A 24,430-nucleotide genomic window follows, 5' to 3' on the forward strand; every position below is an offset into this window, starting at 1 on the left:
TGTAATGCTCACATATCCACAAATCAAAAGAACAGGAAAAACTGCTATTTGGGTGGAGGAGTTGGGGGATTGATTTTTGCATACTGACAGTGTAATATTACAATACAATTACCAACAATGAAACACTTTAAGATGAATTTCCAACTGGGACAAAGGTTTCTTAAATAGTGATGTTGTGACAGAACAGTATGGACACTTAGATTCAAGTGGCATGTGGCAGTAGAGGTAAAATACCTCACTAGAATTCATATATCATAATGGATACAACACACTGAAATAACCTCAGACCAACAAAAACAGATTTACGATACATAATAAATATAGGATGAAGTCACTTCATCTACAGCAGCTCAGTATGTGGATTAAGTCACTATGAACAGCAGTAAGACCTTTCATACATTGTGACTTACAATCAGTATAGGTTGTGGCACTGAATTAGTACAGATGTGAGATGTGTTAAAAAAGAAAGAAAGAAATAGTGCAGCCTCCCTGTTCACAGTTCATTCATACTGACTATTGGAGGAAACCAGACCCATACATATTCAGTTTTATCTATACATAGCTTAACTTCTTTACCAAATGACACTTTTCATTAAATGCACAAACAGTGCTATACCCCAATAAGATAATGGCTGACTACATATAGACACACAAGTATAGAAAATCATCCACATGCATATTCTGCCCATTGGGAAAAATGCACTTATGTTGTAGACATCACTGTATCAACAGTATTATTAAAATGACAGATTGCTACACATCACATACAGGCAGCACTGAGTCACAGACATGAAAAGATTTCTACACATTTTGGGTTTTGGGCAAAAGGCCTCCTTCTGAAGCAAAATTCAGAAAAGCTGGTATTACTAGGAAGGGCCCAGATGGCACAGGCTGTGGAACAATCATTGAAGTGAAGCACATTGTGTTGGCTAGCATGTTCAGCAACTGGATGGTCCTACTGTCTCTTGGTCACAGTTTGCCTTTGGCCATTCGTGCAGAAGCAAAGCTTGTTAGTCATCATTCCCACATAGAAGGCAGCACATGGTCACAGTTTGCCTTTGGCCATTCATGCAGAAGCAAAGCTTGTTAGTCATCGTTCCCACATAGAAGGCAGCACAGTGCTTGCAGCTTAGTTTATAGATCACAAGACTGTTTTCACAGGTAGTTCTGCCTATGATAGGATACAAGATGCCTGCGACTGAACTGGAGTAGAGGGTTGCGAGAAGATGTATGGAATAGGGCTTCAAGTCTACTGCAGGGATATGAGCCATGAGGTTAGGGGTTGGGGGCAGGGTGCTATACAGGTTTGGGAAGGATAGTGGCATGGCTTGACAAGAGATCATGTACCATATAGGACAGAAGCAACTGAATCAGTCACTACCAGGATTTCAACACATCTCATGTCATCATGGCTTGAAATGCGGATATCCTGTCCAATGTCCTTCCCACTGCTCCCACAGTGGTACTTCATTGCCCACCAAACCTACACAATATTCTTGGCCATCTCTACTCCACCCCTGCCCTAACCCCAAGTCTCATGGCTTATATCCCTAAAACAGACCTGTTCCACACATCCTACCACCACCACCAACACATATTCCAGTCTGGTTATAGGCATCCCATATCCTTATCAAAGGCAGGCCTACCTGTCAAAGCAGTCATGTGAACTACAAACTCTACACTCCCATCACAGTGTTGCTTTCTAAGTGGGCATGACAACTGACAAGTTGGCTGTCTGCTTGAATACCATCCAGTTGCTGAACATGCTACCCAACACAATGTGCTGCACTTCAATGACTGCTTCACAGCCTGTGCCGGTCCTTTTTACCAACACCAGCTTTAACGAAGTGTGCAGTGGGAATTCTCCTTGCAATATATTCTATGTTCCCATAACTGCCCTGGCATCAACCTTCTCTCGTCTCTGTCCTCCACTTTCTTTCCCCTTACCTGCTCCCACCCCACCACAGCACAATCTCCTATTCAATCAATGCAGTGCACTCATTGGACCTTTTTCCTTTCTCTACTTTTCTACTCTACTCTCCCCCCATCCACCCCTCAGACCTCTGACTGCATGTAGCAACCCTAACCTGTCCCCATCACAGCCCTACTCACTCCCAGAAGCGGCACTACACCTTCCTGCATCCCACCCTGCTTTCTGGCCTCTTCCTCACCCCACGGCTCCTCCTTACCCTACCACGCACTTTGGATTGCTGTTCCCATCAGGTGCAGTTATAACTCAGTCCAGTTACAGCGGACGGTGACAGTGGTCATGTGTGTGTGACTTGTACACATATGAATGTGCATGTTTTCTACTTCAGAAGGATGCTTTTTGGTTGAAAACTAAATTGTATAGCAGTATTCCATTGTGCCCGTCTGTGACTCAATGTCTCCTCTATATTGTGTGTAGCGATCTGTCCTTTTCATAATATTCTTGTTTTTTCATTCTGGACTTTCTATAGCGAGATATGATTCTATTATATTTGTTAGAACGTTGTTTACGTAAAAAAAATTACAACTGCAAAGAATTTTGTCTTTTAGCTGTTGCTATGACAGAAAAATGTTCTGACTCTTAATGCAGCAGCTGGGATTTTTGGAGAAAACTCGACTGTGTCCATATTACACATTTTCATTGCACAAATTTTTGAATCAAATACCTTACATGGATAGCATATCCACAGCATTTCCTTTGTCATCAGCACAAGAGCTGGTTTACTCATAAACAGCAACATATATCTCATCTTCTTCGTTAACTCCATTCTTTGATGTCAAATTCAACTGGAAGGAGTGGTACATCAGGCATTGTAGGAAAGACATTTATTGGAGTTATTTAGCCTTGTTGAGACTCTCTCTTGCACCTCTGCCTTTTGCTTATGCACCTCAAGATCATTTTTCAGTGCTTCCCTTCGTCCTTTATTTGCAACCTGATTATCAATTCCAGATTTATCACATACTGGTCAAATGCATTGAAATAGGGAAAGTCAGATCAAAATGTTTGTGAAAACATTGTTGGTACAATTCTTAATGAGCTGCAATTCTCTTTCTCTGCAAAAACCCTAAGTACAGATCACTGAAATTATTTTCACATTTTGTATCATACTAAACATAAAATTTAACTTTCATGTTTTACTTACTTTTGTCATCTCCATAACTACTGCAAATTAATGGCCATGGCCCATTACATTACATAACAAAGAGAGTTCACTTCAAAGGAGAACATGAACCTGTCAACAGATGGTAGGGAAATATACATTCCACACCAATCTATCCCCCCTCCAAGACAGATCTGTCTTAGCTATATAAGAGGGGTGTTCAATAAGTAAAGCAACACTTTCTTTCTCAGCCAATTTTGGTAGACAAAATGCAGAATTTTTTGTGGGACATTATGGAATATTCCTGCTTCAGCCTCTGTAGTTTAATGAAATTTCAATATGTGGCAGTGCTATAGGTACCCTTTGAAATGGCACCTGTAAAGGTGAGACTCAAGCCATTGCTGAGTTTCTTTTTGCAGAAAACCAGAGCATCGCACACGTACATGACGCTTACAGGATGTCTGCGGGGACCTAGCAGTGAACGAAAGCACAGTGAGTCTTTGGGCGAGGTGTCTGCCATCACTGAAACGTGTCATGTAAACTTGTCTGAGTTCCTTGTGCTGGCCGGCCACATTCAGCTGTGACCCCTGGAACGGCAGACATATTCATTCGAGGTGACTGACAAATCACAATCAAACACCTCGCAGCTCAACTGGATATGTCTGTTGGTAGTGCTGACACACTCATCCACCAGTTGGCTACTAACAGGTGTGTGCCTGCTGGGTTCCTCACCCCTTAACAGAAGACTTCCGTTTTTAAGGTCCAATAAAGGATGCACTCCACGGGAAGCAGTATCGGGTTGACGATGACATTACTAATGTAGGAAGACATTGGCTCCAACGTTGACCACTGGATTGGTAACGTGTGGGCGTACAGGCTCTCCCACTAACACGACGTAAGCCCATCGCATTGAATTGTGATTATGTTCAGAAACAGCATTTTGTAGCCAATAGAGTGGGGAAGAATATGATGTATTGGAATCCTGGATAAAATGAACCTGCTTTCAGAAAAAAATTGTTGTATTACTCATCGAACACCCCTCGCATACATAAATTGGCAATATTGGACATAACTCCTTTTTTACTCAAGTGTCCACGTTGTCACATATCTCTAAGAACTCTTTGTCACTGGTCAGATATGAAATCGCTTCGATCTTCTCATTTATAGTAAAGTTGGCAACTCAAGATTCTCTTCAGCATGTCATCATCAATATGTACTGATGTCAAACAACAACCCACTATACAATTTACTAATACACTCTAAGAGGAAATCTCCCGCACACAGCGAGAGTTTTTACTGTTCATCTTCGTGCTTGCCAAATCCTAATTTGGCCAGCAAGGTTGCTGACATCTCTCCATAACTGAGAACGTTTGGAGCATTATGGCCAGATAAAACACCAAGTCACGATGTGCAGACATTTTTATCTCTGTTACCAGTGACTAATCAAACTTGGAAAACAAATTCCCTGAGAATTCCAGGTATGCGGAGCAAGATGATGCTATACGAAGCTCCTACGAAATTTACAGTGAGTGGGTGGGGTTAAGTATCTCACTATTATGACTCTTCTTTCTCAGCTGTAGTTTAACAGCAGTTTTTAAACACTAATATTTATATGGCCATTCAAATAATTAACACACTTTGAAATATTAAGTATTTTAAAATTTGTGATTTACAAAGCTCAATAAAGTTAAATTCCAATGTTAGGTTAAAAACACAGAATTCCCTGAGATTTTACAGAATTTCTGAATTCTAGGTTCTTCAGAAGAATCGCCAAAATGGACAATGCAAAATGCAGTGACATTAATGTGGCTGCACTCACTTATATTTGATGGTTTAAGTTATACAATGGCAAAAGCTTTCGTATGTAAGTGTCATAACACTGGGTTTCAACATCTTGCTCAGTTCCTTACAAGCTTGATAAAAAAAAAAAATTTAGAAGCAAATCTTAGTGCCAAGTTCTAAATTGAATAAGTAAACTAATTCATACAAGAAGTTGTCAATGACTAAACAGCAACCTGGGATCAACTTGTGATGTCCTGTCATATGCAATTGTTGTAATGTAATGGCTTCATTCAACCGTCATCCAAGGGCCTCCAACCTCAAGATGAGATTCAAATTGATATTCTTTGCTAATATTACATGCACCCTGTGAATGGAAATGAATCATCATGTCTTTGCTTCAGACCAGTAACAAAGTGCATGAGTCAGAAATGGAAACACCCAAATGGGATAGTCATCAAACAAACGCTGACCATATTAGAATAATAATTCCAAGAGAAATGAAAAATACAAAGTTGTCTTTAAGGTCCACAGTAATCACAGCCATACTATCAAATAACACACTTAAAATTTTCTACACACCATTATAGCCCGCATCGCATAGGACAACACTTCCGCGCGTAGTGGCAGAGCAGAAAGGAATATTTAGGAGGGGGTGGGGTGGGGGAGATGAGAACTGTGCATGCACGCAGCAGAGAGCAGACAAACAAAGTCCATGTTACTGAGCTGCGTTGCTGCGGACAACAGTCAGGCACATTTGCCTACGGTACATCATATTATATGTTCAAATCTATCAGGGGAATAGTAGATTTTAAAACCGATTTCGATCAGTCGTTATGAGAGAAATATTAATTCACGTATTGACGACATTGCGTCCACTGCTCCACAGATTTATTCTGCATGACGTTGGGAGAAGAGAACAGCTGACACAGCTTTGTGAAGATGTGAAGTACAATTTTTCTCAAAATGACAATTGCCTAATGACAAGATTATTGAAACTGCTTGCAATAATCATCAGTTATTGCTATTTGAAATGTATTATAAGTAAAAATTTAATATACAACAAAATTAACTTAAAGCACAAACCGAAATTATTATATCTGCGTGACAACTGTTTCTACCCAATGGAATTTTTAAAAATGCGTATAAGGTGTATATGTTGATGTATTTGACTATAGTTAAGTGTAATCACTGCATGTAAAAAAGAATCAATGGTGTAAAAGACTACTGTAAAAATGGTGAGTAAATTGTCATATTTTTCACTGTTAGTGAGTATTATGAGTGTAAACTAACTCATTGGAAATTACAGTGAGCGACGGCATTTATAATCCACTGAACAAGCAAACAATTAACCATTACCTGCGAATAACTCCAGGGAATGCTAACCGATAACACTGAGAACCTACACTATCTCAAAAAGTAACAGTTCTGTCATTTTAGGGCCATATCCAGTTCGTGCTTTGAAAGTCACAGGTGTTTACATGTGAAAATATCAGACTTCTGATGAGTTTATCCAACTGCATTCTCTCGTATTATTTGAGCATACAACATGGCCGGAGAAGCTCAACTTCTCCTTGGGCAACATGTTGAACATTATAGTCCGCATAATTCAAAGGATACAAAGTCCTAATCAAAAAGAGTAGGAAGTTCTCATTATTACGTATGCAACTGATATGCTGACAAATGCATTTTTTATACCACGAGCCTTTAAAACTAAGAACTCTGTTCCAAAGACTACATCATACTACCATCATCACTTCTATTTGAGTCTGTTCCCGAACAATCTGTAAATTTATGATGATAAGTTCAAAGTTTATCTCCATCATCACTTCCCTGTCAAATTCTTCTTTCTGGAGCTTTTCAGCATGCCGCACACAATGCGCCCAAGTTATAAGTGGGATGTTGTCTATTGCCTTATGCACAAGTGATTCAGTGTATGTTATCCTGAATGTTGTTTCCCCCCTCCCACATAGCCCTTTGCTCATATTAATTCCACAGAGCTAAAACGACAGTGACACGTGGATAAATGCAAAACTGTGTGACACTAGTCTCATGCAAAGAAGTCAAATTTGTACGTTCTGTCACACGACTTGTATAAATTAACGAGCTGCAGGAGATCGGCACGAGTCTGGCTTATACTGTGCTTAATATTTTTATTTTTAAGCCAGGGAAAATTATCCGCTTTTCTGGTGTTTGTACTTGATGTTTTCTCTGTAACAGCTGAATTATAACTAGCAATGACAGACTTCAAAGCAAGGTATGACAAGAATTGTGAATCATGTCATGAAACTGACAGCATTCATTTCCAAATGGAAGTCGCTGCTGTTTTTCTTAGATATGAATACAAGTTTATTCTCAGAAACAAAACCAGAAGAAGAGTCAGCACATAGAATAATTATCTGAGAATCTATTCCGGTGAGAACTTTAAAATTGACAGTACCATCACTCGTTTTCCAACAGATCTTCCTGGAATGATTCTAACTGACCCATGTTGCATCAAGGTAATAAGACTGTTGAGCGATCTACTCCTCTTGTATCATGAATCTTTATATCATTCATGCAGTACCTATGTCACTTCTTTGAACTAAAAACTCTCTTCTTAACATATCTGGAACCAATGTCTTTTAAAAATTCTTTACATTGACAAAGCGCTTAACATTGAAGCCAGTTTTCTCCTGCATAGCTGTAACACATTTCTGTGATTTCGGGCATTCATCATTCACATGGAGCACTTTAAAACATAAGTCGTTAAAATAATCCATTTGTGTTACAGCTTCCTTGTAATTTCGATGCTTTCCAGGCGACACGAAACTAACTTTTTCTATGGTTCCTACATCACTGATACTTTTGTTTACAACTATCTTTACAGTTCTCTTGCCATCACCACATGGTTCTGGAGTCCGTTCTTGTGCCTTCAAATGTTAACAGTAGGAGACCTGCTTTCAAATTCACATTCAAAAAAGTTATAAATGCGGTAAATAACTCCCCTCGTCTGCTTGTGAAGCACTCCATGTTTATTGTTGTCACCTGACTTTTTTCAATTGCCCTTAAACATTTACAGATAAGCATTCACAGCTACACTGCTGCAAGGAAAAAAAGAAAAAGAAAAAAAAAATGACAGTTGAATGTATTCATTCGGCTGTAGCGAAGTATGGCAAGAGTGCAGCACGTGGGAGCGAGATTCTTGCTCTATAGCTGAAGCTTGTTACTAGCAGCTCGGAAAGAGAATGAATATTATTGGCTGCCAGTGGCTAGTGGAGGGGGATGCGGAGAATGGCTGAAAATTGGGTTGCCTTCCTAAATGATGCAAACTTTAATTGATATTACAGTATTGTTCACTGTGTTTCAAGATGGGTAAAACTGACATGAAACCAATAAATTCACACTTGAGGCATTTATAATGCATGCAGGCCAACAGAAAGCAGTATTATATTTCTTTATTAAATAAAATGTATTCATTCGGCTGTAGCGAAGTATGGCAAGAGTGCAGCACGTGGGAGCGAGATTCTTGCTCTATAGCTGAAGCTTGTTACTAGCAGCTCGGAAAGAGAATGAATATTATTGGCTGCCAGTGGCTAGTGGAGGGGGATGCGGAGAATGGCTGAAAATTGGGTTGCCTTCCTAAATGATGCAAACTTTAATTGATATTACAGTATTGTTCACTGTGTTTCAAGATGGGTAAAACTGACATGAAACCAATAAATTCACACTTGAGGCATTTATAATGCATGCAGGCCAACAGAAAGCAGTATTATATTTCTTTATTAAATAAAATGTAATTTTGTTTTATATGTGCAATGGGGTAACTTCAACAAGAATAATACAGAGTAAACTAACAGTTGCCCATCAGTCACTTGTACTACAAGTATAGTGTTATCACATGGGTAACATACACATTTCTGCTACATTATTAATTAATTTATAGTAGTACACAACTATGAAATGTCAGTTGTTAGAAACGCGGTATCGTTAACTGCCTCTAAAATTGTCAGTGTGAAGCACGTGGTCCATTTCATATTTGAAATTTTAATTTTATTATCCAAGCAGACAACAGAAACAAAATATAATAATTATTTGGCTTAAAGAATGGAATTTACATAGTGGAACTTATACCACTTCCATCCAGACAATATACATTCTGGCTGTTGTCTCCTAGCATCCACTTTACAACCCTAGCCTCTCCTCTCCACGATGGAACTATTAAGGAGTTTTGACAGTAAAAACACAAAAGGTTGACAGTTCAGTTTCTACGAGAAAGTCCATGAAGCAGTGAAATAGCTTATCATCAAATAATTCTGCCCCACTCCCCCCCTTTTCTGGCAGTGTTGGGAGAATTTTGTAAGACTGTAAGTCAGAATTCTTCATCATGAGGGAGGAAAAAAAAGAAAAAGAACACACACACACACACACACACACACACACACACACACACACACACTGGTGGGCAGACGGGGTTAGTGAATGAGGACAAAATAGTAGTCTAAGAACGAGTACCTGTCTTCGCAAACACTATCCACGTGCAGGATAACATCTTGCTCCTCTACTTCCACTTTAAACTGTTCGTCTAGTTCACCAGAAGTATTTGAACTGGAACCCACTACTGAGCACTCGACAGCCAGACGATGACATGGCACCATATCATCTGGGATGGGTGCCATCTGAAATGTAAAATTTTTTACATATAATGTTATGCATTCAGTTTCTATTGGTAACTACTTAATTAACATTCACTGGTTCTCCTAGACAATAGTTAAACTTCCAACAGATAATAATCTTTATGGTAAATTTTATAGTAAATAAGATACACTATTTACAGATATATTGACTGTCAAATACCATTTTAATAATGACGGGCTGTAACTAGAATGAAGAGCAATGTAACTTCATTTTTTCCTGCCTTACAGCTTGACTATATGCACTATTGTTCTGTAATTACCCCTTTATCTCTTTTACAAAAAGTCTCTCAACTGTGACAACATGACAGTTAATTTCTACTTCCGGTCTGTCTCTCGGTCCTTGTTTAATCCATCTGCAAAATTTGACAAGCCTAGATCATCACTGTACAAGCACCAACTGAGGACACTGAAGAGGTTGTTAAAGACGGCTTTTATGAAGAACTAGATCAACTGTGGAATGAGTTCTCCTCGTATGATACAAAATTAATCATAGGTGACTTTAATGCGAAGATCGGGAAGGAGGAAGCATTCTGGCCTACAACTGGGAAAAAAAGTTTGTGTAACATTTCGAATGATAATGGCACAAGGGTGGTTAATTTTGCTGTTTCAAAAGACATGATTGCTGAGAGCACATATTTCAAAAGGAAGGACATTCATTAAGCAACTTGGGTCTCTCCGGATGGGTCACACCCAAAACCAAATTGATCATGTTCTTGTAGATCGGAGATGGCACACTAGTATAGAAAATGTTAGGACTTTCAGGGGAGCAGACTGTGATTCTGATCATTTTCTTGTAGTTGCCAAAGTTCACCAATGGCTGTCTACAGCAACATCAATGTGTCACAATGCAGAACTTGTTAGGTTCGACACTGACAAGCTAAATGATGAAAAGTTTAGAAGAAGGTACATGATAGAAATTTCAAATAGGTTTGATGCTCTCAGGACACACGAAGATCAAGGTGAGGATGTAAATAAACAGTGGATCACTGTGAGGAATAATATCAAAGAGGCAGCAAAGGTCACAATAGGTACAATTAAGAAGAACAGGAGGAAACCATGGTTTGATGAGGAATGCAAGAAATTGGTAGAGGAAAGGAGAAAAGCACAATTAGATTGGGATAGAATGGGAGACAGAAGACGAGAGGAGTTCTTGAACTTGAGAAGGGAAGTTGGTCGTAGGCTACGGGCAAAGAAGAGGGGTTATCTGAACAATCAAATTACAAAAATGGAAACAAACATAAAACAAAAAACATTAGGGAACTTTACCTAGACATAAATGGGTATAGGAAGGGCTTCAGGGCCAGGACAAATGCACTTCGAGGGGATGCTGGGGGAATACTGACAGACCCCAGTGCTATACTAAGTAAATGGAGGGCGCATTTTGAGCATCTATTAAATGTACACCAGGAAGCAGGAAATGAACAGGCGTACGAAATACATACAGCAGATCCCCAGATACCTGAGCCAACGTTAAAGGAAGTAAGAAATGCAATCAACAAATTGAAAAACCATAAAGCACCAGGATCAGACTGCATAACTGCAGAATTAGTTAAAAACGGGGGATAGAAATTGGTGGAAGTAGTTCACAAAGTGATAACTAAAGTATGGAACTCAGAGATGATACCTGAAGAGTGGCAGGAGTCGATTCTGAACCCAGTTCTCAAGATGGGAAACAAAATGGATTGTAGTAATTATAGAGAGATATCGCTATTACCAGTATGTCCCAAAATTTTCTCGAATATTCTGCTAAGCAGGCTTACACCATATACAGATGAAATTGTGGGGGATTACCAAGCCGCCTTTCGGAGGAACAGATCAACTATAGACCAAATATTCACCCTGCGTCAAATTTTGGAAAAGAAATGGGAATACAATAAACCAGTTCATAATCTTTTCATAGATTTTACAAAAGCATATGACTCAGTATTGCAATCAAAATTGTACAGAATTCTTTTGGAACTTGGAATACCAAAGAAGTATGTTAGACTTATAGCAGCGAGTTTGAAAAACACAAAAGGTAGAGTACGCATGGGGAAATTGGAGTCAGAAGAATTTGTAATAAAGAACGGACTTAAGCAGGGAGATGCCCTGTCTCCACTACTTTTTAATTTAGTCCTAGAATATATTGTACGAATGGCAGCAGATAATTCAGAGTGTGTGGAGTTAAATGGAAATATTAAGATATTAGGGTATGCAGATGATCTAAACATCATTAGCGATAGGAAAGAATCTGTAACAGCAAAAGCGAATGCGTTAATCAAGGATAGTGAAGATGTAGGTCTGAGGATAAGTGAAGACAAAACTAAATACCTGGTTACTACTAGAATGCCAACAGCAGCAGATCAGGAAATGTTAAGAGTTGGAGACATGCAGTTTGAAAAAGTGAACACATGTAAGTATCTAGGCATGGACATCACTTCGAGAAATGAGATTGATTCCGAAATGAAGAAGAGATTACGGGCGGGAAATGCGTGCTACTTCTCACTGAATAGATTATTTTCATCACGGATATTGTCTAGGAATTTAAAGATTAGAATATACAAAACTATTATTCTCCCAGTTATGCTGTATGGGTGCGAGACTTGGTCTCTCACTGTGCAAAATGAAAAGCCGTTTCGAATATTTGAAAACAAAATTTTGAAGAAAATTTTCGGAGAAAAAACGGATGACATTAGCGGAGAGTGGCGAAAACTGCACAACGAAAAGCTTCACAAACTCTATTCAAGCCCTGACATAATCAGTATTATTAAATTCTGTAAAGTTTGGAAGGTAAGAGACGAGATACTGGCAGAAGTAAGGCTGTGAGGACCGGGTGTGAGTCGTGCTTCGGTAGCTCAGATGGTAGAGCACTTGCCCGCGAAAGGCAAAGGTCCCGAGTTCGAGTCTCAGTCGGGCACACAGTTTTAATTTGCCAGGAAGTTTCAAACTACCACTACTTCAGATCTGAACTAAAGAGGTGGTAGCAGTTCATGAAAGTATTATAAATAATAAAACAGGAAAGTGGGACAGAAAAACTACAACAATTCTAGAAATAATATGGTTGGGTGCACTATAATGTATAAAACAGACGCAGTATGAAACCCAACTGCTGTATATAGTACCATGGAATGACCTATTCGGATTTGACTGATGGAGAAAACCTAGCTGACTCCATTATCATCAGGACATACTGTACTATACGAATGAAGACATCCTACACAAACAATGAAAATCTGCATTGTCCACCAATGAATGACCATACGATCAGGAATAGTTAGTCTAAGCCATAAAAGCACAATGGCACACAAAGACCATATGTAGAAATGAAATCAACAAATGACATGGTAACCAAACAATGAAAAACATATTCCACGGAATCCTGTAAAGTGTAAGCACCTATCATCAATATAGTTGAAATCATGGTAGTGATTGAATATAGAAAATTAGTCACAACCAAAACATAATATTACTGCCTGACCTTCATAAGAAGGCAACAAGATAGCCAATAAGACCTACATATGGCAAGATCAAAACCACCCACCTGTATACTAGATAGTGGCTGAATTTTCAAACGACAAACATATGTATGTCATATGTGAAAGTAACAAGTCTACACACCTAGTTAGGACATACAACAATGTAGTAAAGTACTGAACATCAAGTAATAGTAAGACAGTCAAACATATGTAAATATCTGTTTCTTTTTTAACCCTGCGTGGTAGTGCAATTTCATTTGATATATTTGACTGTTCCCTTATAATTTTCATGTGTATATGATCATCTACCTCTGGTTGAAAATTGTTATTAACTGCAATGTCTTTGAAGACGTGTATTTCACACTCCCTTCACTTATCCTGGTCCAGTGGGATTTTAAGCATCAAACTGATCAAACTGTAGAAAAATGCCATTTTGTATTTCTCAAATTGAAAGGAATAATAGCATCTGTGGTGGTCAGTTTCTCATATATAACACCCAAGAAATTGATTTATTTTACTGCGTTCTTCAATTTCTTCTCTAATGGTGATATTGTGGTGTAAACTGTTGAAAGCACGCATAATGTGTTGCGGGTCATTGTCTTTATGTTCATATAGCAATACAGTGTCGTCAACATATCTATAATAATATAAAATGTGTCTCAGAACATCCTGACACTATCTTAAGCAAATCGTCTCTAGATGTTTTAGAAAAATATTAGCCAAGGTACCAGATAGGCAACAACCCATGGCTCTTCCATCACATCATTTATATATTTGTCCATTGAAAGATAAACAATTATAAGATAATATTAACTAATGTAACCTTACAAAATTATCTATTTCACCTGGTGTCAGACATCGGTGTTTTACAAAATTCTTTCTTACAACTTTCGCCTATCTGAACACTGGTACATGTCTGTTACGTCTAAAAACACCCACTTAAAACCTCCTGGGATCTGAGTGCCTTTGATTTTATTTATGTCGTCATGAGCATTCAGCAAGGAATACTGTTGTTCAAAGGTATATTTTTTAACCAAAGTTTATTCAAAGGTATATTTTTTTAACCAAAGTTTATTCAAAGGTATATTTTTTTAACCAAAGTTTATTCAAAGGTATATTTTTTTAACAAAAATTTATTCAATCTGGTACTTTATCTACATACTGGGCTCTCTCTATAATTAACAGTTGGTCTCGCCAGATAATTTTCTTTATGGATCTTTGGCTGTGCTCACAAATTAGGTGCATCTGGATTCATTACATTACCTGTTTTACGGAATTTCTCATCAAAAAGGAAAGTAGCTGTTTTCAAGGTATTCTTAATTGGACCACTAACTAGTTGGATGATACCCTACTATCAAATTTGACCACCGTGGCATTAGCTATAGCTGTGCCACAACTGTTGGTACCCTTGTCAGCTGAAAGCTGAATACAGTGGTCACCAATGTGTTTTAATGTCAACAATAGCATTTTCATACACTTGTTTCAAGCAATTTTTGCACAGTATCAATTTATCTGGTACACAGCGGCCACTGCTACTCACCAGGAAGCCTTTAGCACATTCTAAGGCACATCAGCCAACACTAAAGGCTCACCCAAGTTTAGATTAAAGCTGTCCACTGCCCACTGCACTACTTGTCACAAAGGAAATTAACTGCTGACACTTCTGTATGTCCTCTTGCTTAGTGATGCTTGTATGGTAGTGCAGAATGATTGTGTTGAAGGAAATGTGACATGGCTTACATAAAATTAAAAGAAACAAACACTAAGAAGATGGCGGTAACTGAAAAATAATGATGTCAACTTCAATTGAATAACATATGCATTTCAGTAAACTAAATTTCAATTTGAAAATTTGAGGTAAGAAGACTGGTAGATAACATAAATGATAAAAAACCTGTTCTTACTTTCTTGTTTTTGACAAGTTTGGCACTTGTGAAAATATATCTCTCTAATGTCAAATGGTATTTAACTAAAGGCTAGCTGGGTTTGTCACAATGCAGCAGCATGTAGACATATTCTCAAAGCTACAATGTGTCACATACAGTGTTGAGTACAGTACTGATTATATCTCTTACACCTTCCAACATATAAAAGTAAGTTGACTCAAGTGTCCCCGATGCAGCAGTGTGCTGACACATTATTGAATTATACGGACAAACAACATTGCACCGCACACAAGCTCGATTTCAGTGCAGTGTGTAAATTTAATTATTGAGCTTTTTCTTAAAATGTGCAGCTTCACATTATTGTTTTTCCTTAGTATTAATTCTGAAAATATATTGAAAAACTGTGTTTTTCTGCAAAAGACTTAACCCCTATCTTTACTGTAAAGTCTTATTTACCCCTTTTTAGGATATGTAAGGTTAAAACATTCAAACCTGAGCCCTACACATCACATTGACATCATGTTCTTGCATCATTTGACATGCTAGTGCGACCTGCCCTTCCCATCATTTGAGGACTTTAGCTTGTGTAGTTACAGCACACTGAATAAGCCAGCAAAGTGTGAATGTAGGGTCACAGATGGCTCTGGCATGGCATTTGCTTCTTTCTGTGTAGTCTAGGAATGTGTTATTGCAATTTAAAATTTTGCTCTCCCTTCGGGAAATGACTTGTAGGCAGTACTGCATTTCAGAAGAGGAGCCTATTACAAAACTTGTAAACTGTGTTTTATACAAAAGTTCGGAGTTCACTGATATTTCAGGTGACTAAAAGGCCATGACAATATTGATGACAACAGTAAGAAAAGTGCAACAAACTGTTCATTTATATTCTGGACATATGGATATTCAATTATGATACCTAGCACCATAACCTCTTAAGACTAGACTAGATTAGATTCAGTTTTCGTTCCATAGACCCAGAAAATAAGATGATTCTCGTGGGTGTGGAACAGGTCAGAAAGTATAACATAAAAAACATAAAACATTTGAATATAATACTTACTACCCTGACCATTTGTCAGAAGCCTGTCAAAATAGGTGAATACAATACAGTAAACTGGAATAGCTAATATTTACAAAATTAATATGCTGTCAGAAAAAAAACATTGTTATGCAGTACAAATAAATTTATCATACACAAAATACCTAATCTTGACTGTTGTCACCAAGTGCTTTCAAAACTGAAATGTAACAGACATTTTTAATTAAGCTGGCCTAATAATCTCTGTTAAGATATTCATCTATAGAGTAGGAGAAGTTGCCTATCAAAAAGTCTTTTGAACTCTGTTCATATTGTGCTTTATCTGAAACCAAGGTTTTAATGGCTGCTGGCAATTTATTGAGAATGTGTGTTCCTGAACACTGTATCCCTTTTTGGACCAAGGTAAGTAATTTTGGATCTTTATGTATACTGTTCATATTCCTGGTATTGGTACTGTATACTGAGCTATTGGTTGGAATAGAGATGTATTACTTGCAACAAACTTCATTAAGGAATAAATATACTGCGAAGCAGTGGTTAGAATACAAAGTTCCTTGAACAGGTTTCTACGTGATGTTCTAGAATTTACACCACAAATGATTCTTATTACACGCTTTTGCACGCTAAAAACTTTTGCTCGGTTTGATGAGTTACCCCAGAATATGATCCCGCATGACATAATAGAATGAAAGTAAGAAAAATATGGAAGTTTTTTTTATATTTATATCTCCTACAGCTGATATCATTCTCACTGCAAATACACACTTGTTTAAGCGCTTAAGCTGTTCTGTGGTGTGTCCTTTCCAAATGAATTTAGTATCGAGTTGCAATCCCAGAACACTGTCAACCTCTTCGACCTGCATGTCTTCATATGTTATGCACATGCTGGAAGGAAATCTCTTACAGGTTCTGAACTGAATATGATGGGTCTTTTCACTGTCTTTAACGACAGTGAATTAGCTTCACACCATCTATTAACGTCAGGGAAAATTTGATTAGTAGCCCTTTCTAAATCTGTATTTGACTCGCTACTTATTGCAATGTTTGTATCATTGGCAAAACAAAATGAACTTAGCATCTGGCAATGTAACAGACGAGAGATCATTAATGAACACAAGAAAAAGCAACGTACCCAAGACGGACCCAATCTGATGAAGACTGACTGCTTACTGCACAGATATTTCGCAACGACACCCTTTGTTTCCTGTTAGTTAGATAAGACTCAAACCATTTCACAGCACTAAAGGTGACACCATAATATTCTAATTTACTTAAGAGAATGGTGTGATTCACACAGTCTAAGGCTTTTGAGAGGTCACAGAAAATGCTAGAAGCCTCTGGTTTATTATCTAATGCATTAAGTATGTTCTCACTGTAACTGTAAATAGCTTTCTCTATATCAGAACCCTTAAGAGATCCAAACTGTGACTTGGACAATATATTATTTGCAGTCAGATGATTGAGGGGACACTTTAACACAACCATTTCAAATATTTTGAGAAAGCTGGCAAAAGTGAAAGATGGCATCAATGTAATGCCGAAACTGGTCGCACATAAGAAGTTTATAAATAAATTTCTACAATACATATGGCTGTTGGTAAATTATTGCATCAAGAAATCAAGAAAAAGTGAAATTGGTCAATAGTTTGATGGCATCTCTTTATTCCCCTTCTTGTAAAGTGGCTTAACTTCAGCATATTTTAGCCAGTCTGGAAATGTTCCAAAGATACGAGATTGATTACACAAATAAATTAAGATAGATCTCAGCTAGCATGAGCACTCTTTGATTAACTTCATTGGTATGTTATCATTCCCACTAGAATAATTAGATTTAAGGATTTATGATGGATGCTACTTCTTTGGAAGACGTGTCATTTCCATTTTACTCAAGTTATTTTTAAAGATTGGTCTCAGAGACTGGTTTCACAGAATGGGCATATGATTAGTGAAACTGAACACTTCAAATTTCTAGGTGTTCGGATAGATAGTAAACTGTCGTGGAAAGCCATGTTCAGGATCTTGTTCAAAGACTTAATGCTGCCATTTTTACTATTCTAACATAATCTGAAGTAAGTGATCGTTCAACACAAAAATTAGTCTACTTTGCTATGTTCATTCACTTATATTTTGTGGTATTATATTTTGGGTAACTCTTCCCATTCCAAAAAGTAATTTCTGGATCAGAAACAGGCAATTCAGGCAATAGTGGCGTAAGTTCATGAACCTCTTGTGGACCCCTGTTCACTAATCTGGGTATTATCCAGCCTGGATTTGGATCAGACTTCCTTAACGCTTGTGCAGAAAGGTGTGCATGCAGTATACTGCTGCATCCATTTTTAATAAGCTACCACAAGAATTCAAAAACCTTAACAGTAATCCACATGCTTTCAAATTGAAAACAAAGAGTTTCCTCATGGGTCACTCCTCTCATTCAGTTGAGGAGTTCTTTGAAAAATTAGGCTAATTCTTATGTTATATTGTTGACTGCGTTTATTTAAACTTATGGCTTGACTTTTTCTGGATTCATAGACATTTTATTTTTGTCTATTATTACTGGTATGTTGTAATTTCATGTACTGACATGTTCCATGACCTTGGAGATTTGTTTCTCAATTTGGTTGGTTGGTTGGTTGGTTTAAAAGGGGTGAAAGGGACCAAACTGCTTGGTTATCGGTCTTTTGCTCCTGTTAAAACAATCATACAGGGGAAAGAAGAAAACAAACGAAACAGAGAGCACAATACTGAAATGAAGGAAATATGACAAGAATGACAGAAAGGCAACAAACACTACAAAGAACAAAGGAGAACAACAAAACCACAGAGTGATGCAAGAAAAAATGTAGAAGAGATCAAAACAAGAAAGCAGATTACCATGGCTGGCTGACCATGATAATAAAAAGAAGAAGCCAGCCACTCTGCAACACATTAAAACCTCTCTAAAAGCAACAGGGTGGAGGACACAGAGGGACAAAGGACTTATGCTGAAACTTAGATCAAATGATCAAACCCACCCTCACAAATAAAACGTAAAACTAAAGCTGCTGTCGAGGCACCGTTGCCCAACACCGAAGGTAGGGTGCTGGGAAAGTTAAAAGTCCACCTCAGAGCGGCTAAAAGTGGGCAGTCCAGCAAGATGTAGATGACAGTCAGAATGGAGCCACAGTGACACCGAGGTGGCGCCTTGCGATGGAGGAGGTAACCATGTGTCAGCCATGTATGGTCAATGCGGAACCGGCATAGGGCAACAGATTCCCTGCAAGTGACTCGCATGGATTACCGCCACACACATTTGTTGTCGCCTTGATAGCAAGGAGTTTATTTGGTGTACTCAGGGTGCGCCATTCAGTATCCCAGTTCGCGAAAGCTTTGTGGCGGAAGACCACTTGCAAATCGATCTCCAGCAGGCCAATCTCCAGAGATGGTTTACTTTACTGGTGGCCAGTTTGGACAGGCAGTCAACAAGTTCATTGCCCAGTATCCCAATATGTTCTGGGGTGCAAATGAAGGTCACTGAGCGTCCACTGGTTCAGAGGGCATTAAGAGACTCCTGCATTAACAGTACCAAATGATGCCTAGGGAAGTACTGGTCGAGAGCTTGTAGGCTGCTAAAGGAGTCACTACAAATGATGAAGGACTCACCAGAGCAGGAGCAGATATGATCAAGAGCATGATAGATGGCAACCAACTCTGCAGTGAAAATGCTGCAGTCATCCAGAAAGGAGTGTTGTTCAGTATGGCCAATGTAACCATAAGCATAGCCAACAAGATCGTCAACCAGTGAGCCATTGGTGTAGATTATTTCTGAGCCCTCAAACTCGCCAAGAAGAGAGATAAAATGCCAACGAGGGCCTCAGGTGGAACTGAGCCTTTGGGGGCTTGCAATAGGTCCAGCCGAAGCTGTGGTCGAGGTATGGTCCATGGAGATGTATGGAAGTGGGCCTGCAGAAAGGTGGTAAGGGGAAAGCGTCGAGTTCATGAAGAAGTGACCGGACATGGATGGTGAAGGGATTCCCAGTTCTGGGTCGCTGTTGCAGGAGATAGACTGCCGTGTTGGGGAAAAGACAACGGTAATTTGGATGGCGATGTGAACTATGGATGTGGCCAATATAATTTGTGAGCAATAGTGGCTACCGGAGCCGCAATGGAGGAATGCCAGCTTCCACAAGGAGGCTGTTCAAGTGGCTAGATCGGAAGGCTTCTGTCGCGAGGTGACTCAATTTGGTCCAACGGAACTTGAGATGTAAATAAAATATTCCATTGTACTGTTCACCAACCTGATAACGCCAAGCTCTCAGTAACGGAAATGAAGTACTTGTTTAAAAGGTTTGCAACAATACAAGCACTTGTCACCAAAGTCTCATTTATTTTTAGAACTATCTTTTCCTCTACCTTTTTTGGTCCCACCTGTCTCTATATTCACTATATCCCATACAGTTTTTACTTTTTAACCCGATGTAATTATCTTTTTCTCATAATAAAGCTGCTTCGATTTCTGGATTACTTGCTTCAATATTTTTGCAGTATTCTTTGTAACGCATTACAAAGCTAACATCAGAGCTGCTCCTAGATAGTAGATACAGTCTCCTGTTTGTCCCACATGATATCTTTACTCCTTGAGTAATTCAGGTTTTATTTTTTTACTTCTGTGTGATTTGAGTTACCTTGAGGGAAAAAAAATTTCTAAAGTGGAGGTAACTTTATTAGTGAATGCTTTGTATTTTCCATTTGAGTCGGAAGTATTATAAACATCTATCTAGTTCATGTCTTTGAGTAATTTCCCGAATTTCTCAATTTTTGACTTATTTATTACCTTCCTGTGCTCAGATTTAATAGATTTTTTTTTTTTATTCTGAGAAGTTTCAACATTTAACACAACAAGATGCTGCATGTCGTGATCAGGTAGCCCATTTACTATAGGTTTTGTGATATGGCTTTTTCCCTAGATTTGTGTACAAAAATATTATCTAAAGAAGTCTCAGAGCATTTACATATCCTAGTTGCAAATTTCATAGTAGGAACTAAATTGAATGATACTGTTACTGAATGCAATAATTGTTCACTGATTCCTTGTTTTTTACTGTGAGATCGGACAAGGGAGTTTCCAGATTTTTTTATGAAGAGATTAAAATTTCCTGAAGGTGATCTGTATATACCCACTATTGTAATGGACTTATCATGAAATACTACTACTGTTGCACAAGCTTCTAAATGTTAATCTGAGTAAAAGTTATTACTATCAATATTCTTGAAATCAAAACAGTTTCTGATAAATATGGCAACTCCTCTTTTCGCCATCGTTTCACTACACACGTAAGAAGCTAACTTGAATCCTGCAACATTTAACATATCTGTACCAGTGGTCACATGACGTTCAGAGAGGAAGATTATATCAACTGGTTTACTCAACTCTAATTCTTCACACTCATTAAGCTTACGCCTTAGTCCTCGGATATTCTGATTCCATAAGGATAACTGATTTTGTGCACTGTCAGAATTACAACTGGATGAACCTAATGTTCCTGTAAATTTTTTAGTATCTTTAGTTTTAATCTGAGGCTTTCTGCATGAATTGTGTACATTAAAATTTGCTATCTGGCTGCCTGTTTTATCAATGTAAATGTCATTTTCAGCCTGTCTCTGAACATATTTGGTTCTGCCCTCCCTACCCTAAAGAACTGCTGTTCTGTCACTTGTAATCACTGGTACTTTACCACTTGCGACAGTGCCGCCCCCCCCCCCCCCCCCCCCCCAATCTTATTTGCTATTAGCCCACACAGTTTTCCCTTCCCTTTACTGTTAAGGTGAAGGCCATGCCTAGTATAGTCCCACCTGCTGACTGAGTCAACAGGAACCACATCGACATGAGACTCCATACCTGATCCAAGCAGCCATTCCACCTCTAAATTACCTCTCCAAACAGAAGGGTTTAAATGAAGCAAGTCATGGTGCCTCAGAACAGACACAAGCCCAATACCAGTATGTCCCATTGCTGAAGCTATCTTCACCAGGTCACTCTTGACTGAATAATTAGGGTTCCTATCTATGCTGTTGCTAGCCCCACCTACATTTACCATGGTTGTCTTCCTTTGTGAAGTCTTTGCAATGTGAACCTACATCCTATATCACCTGACCCAGACTTGCACTAAATTTGAAAAAACTTGTGACCTGGTAACCTGACCCTAGCTCATTTTTTCACGAATTTCCTGACTTCTTACTTTTCAGACGCATTTTGAAAGTTTGTTGTGTCCTGCCTACTCCTAAATCTACTTGTGGCTCATAAGTTTCCAACTGTGACAACAAATCAAACCTGTTTTCCACATTGACAACAAAACTGTCTGAGAATGTCTTATTCCTTTTTTCTTCTATGACCTGTTGTCACTTCCCACTTCTATTTTCCCTTCTCCCCCCCCCCCCCCCTCCCCTCTCTACAGCAAACCCTACACCAGTGAGTCTGGTTTATTTCCCCAATTCCCGAGCCGCTACAGTCACCCGCATGAGAGAAACTGCAACACCCCTCACACCACACCCCAGAACTAACAATCTTATGGCAAGTCATACACTTCTCACTCATGGCAAACAAATTTTAGCATTAGTTTAATTGCATTTGCAAAGGACTGAGTTTGTTAATATGTCGTCGTCCTCTCCATTTAGCAGACTGTTTGAGAACCAGCCTCACCAAAATATCATTCTGAACCTCTACATATGAATAAGCACTGTCTTAAACACACAAGACAAATTTTCAGTATAAAATAAATTATACCCAATTTTTTTCCACATATATTTGCACTTGTGTCACCTGAATGCCAATTTAAATTGGACTCCTACTGTACCTATGCCACATTTAAGCCATACACTTCTGATGAACTTTATTCTTATCCGTTTTTGTAAGACAGACTATTGCTCTTTATATTTCCAGTAACTGTGTTGTACCAAACACAGACACTGAAGTTTTTTTTAATACACACTCATTAAGCACAGTCTAAAATTAGTGGGAGAACTAAGAAGAAAAATAATCAGGCAATGCCTGTTGCAGATGGAAAAAATAAGAAAAAGAGCAACTGTTTTTCTCTCAAAGCAGGAAAACGGACAAGTTCATCAGGTGGCAAACCAGAGATACTGAATATGTTAATTTATTTTTGACAAAACAATTGAACGGTTAGGTTGCAATAACAATAGTATTATGGAAAGGATAGATTGTTACTCTCTGTAAAGAGGACACAATGAGTTGCACACAGGTACAGCATAAAAACTGTTAGACATTGAGCTTCGTTAAATACTGAGCCGAAAGCTCAATGTGTAACAGTTTTTTTTTTGTTGTGCCTGTCTGTGACTCAATTTGTCTTAATTGATGAAAGGAAGAAATTTAAAAATGCAGCAAATGAAGCAGGTGAAAGGGAATACAAACGTTTAAAAAATGAGATTGACTGGAAGTGCAGAGTCGCTAAGGCCGGTATTACACTATCAAATTTCTTTGTCAAAGATTTGATCAAAGATGTGATCAAATATTCCGTCAAATATATTTGACAAAGATCTTTGACTTAGCGCTAGAAGGGGTATTACACTGTCATCATGTTTTTTGTCAAAGTTCAAGATGGCTGACAACAACAACTTGTTATTAACCGCAGCAGTTGCATGTACCACAATTGCACTGTGTGCACATGTGGAAGAGAAAGGGGAGGGGGGGGGGGGGGGAGACATACCTGGGTGAAGCCGTGGGTTCTGCGACGACACGATAAAAGCATTCAACAAAACTTGTTACATGAGCTTATAGTGGAGGATGTCAAGTCGTACATCAGTTACTTAAGAATGGATGAGCATACATTTCTGTTATGTGCTCAATGAGGTGTATCCTCATATCACAAAGCACAATATTCACTTAAAAACTGCTACATCTGCAGAAGACAGGCTCACTGTAACACTCCGATTCCTTGCTACAGCAGAGGGTTGGGTTGGGTTAGGTTAGGTTTCCAATCTTCTTAATCTATTTTTGTATTCAGCGTGCCTCACGTTGACAAGCGCCTCATCAGCTTCATACATCTCTATTAATTTTGTAGTTGTCGGCACAAACCAATTGTATTTACCGGCCATGTTTATAAAAACACTACAGACGACAGAATGCTGCAGCGATGCTAGCACTCCAAGTGGTAACATGTCACATTGCAGTGAACAGAAGACAAGCGACTTCTTTGAACAAATCTACAGCGAGGCCCTATATTTGATCAAATATTGGACGACATTTGACAACATTCCCTATTACACCATCAAATATCTTTGACAAAGATATTGGACAAAGATATTTGACAAAGAAATTTGATAGTGTAATACCGGCCTAAGCAGGAATGGCTCGAAGACAAATGTAAGGATTTAGAAGCATATTTCACTAGGGGAAAGATAGACACTGCCTACAGGAAAACTAAAGAGGCCTTTGGTGACAAGAAGCGGCTGCATGAATATCAAGGGATCTGATAATAAACCAGTCCTAAGCAAAGTAGGGACAGCTGAAAAG

The 24,430-nt window shown here is 38.5% G+C and overlaps 1 protein-coding gene across 6 annotated transcripts in view; it reads right to left on the reverse strand.

Moving 5' to 3' along the window:
* LOC126473292 (maternal protein tudor-like) overlaps positions 1-24,430 on the reverse strand; it is a 211,816-nt gene that overhangs the window by 4,993 nt on the left and 182,393 nt on the right. For all 6 annotated transcript variants that reach the window (XM_050100257.1, XM_050100253.1, XM_050100255.1 and 3 more), the window contains one exon: positions 9,363-9,526. In XM_050100257.1, the coding sequence (XP_049956214.1) occupies positions 9,363-9,526 (164 nt within the window). The remainder of the gene's footprint in view (positions 1-9,362; positions 9,527-24,430) is intronic.

Source organism: Schistocerca serialis, chromosome 4 (genome assembly GCF_023864345.2).
Source record: "Schistocerca serialis cubense isolate TAMUIC-IGC-003099 chromosome 4, iqSchSeri2.2, whole genome shotgun sequence".
Taxonomy (NCBI): domain Eukaryota; kingdom Metazoa; phylum Arthropoda; class Insecta; order Orthoptera; family Acrididae; genus Schistocerca; species Schistocerca serialis.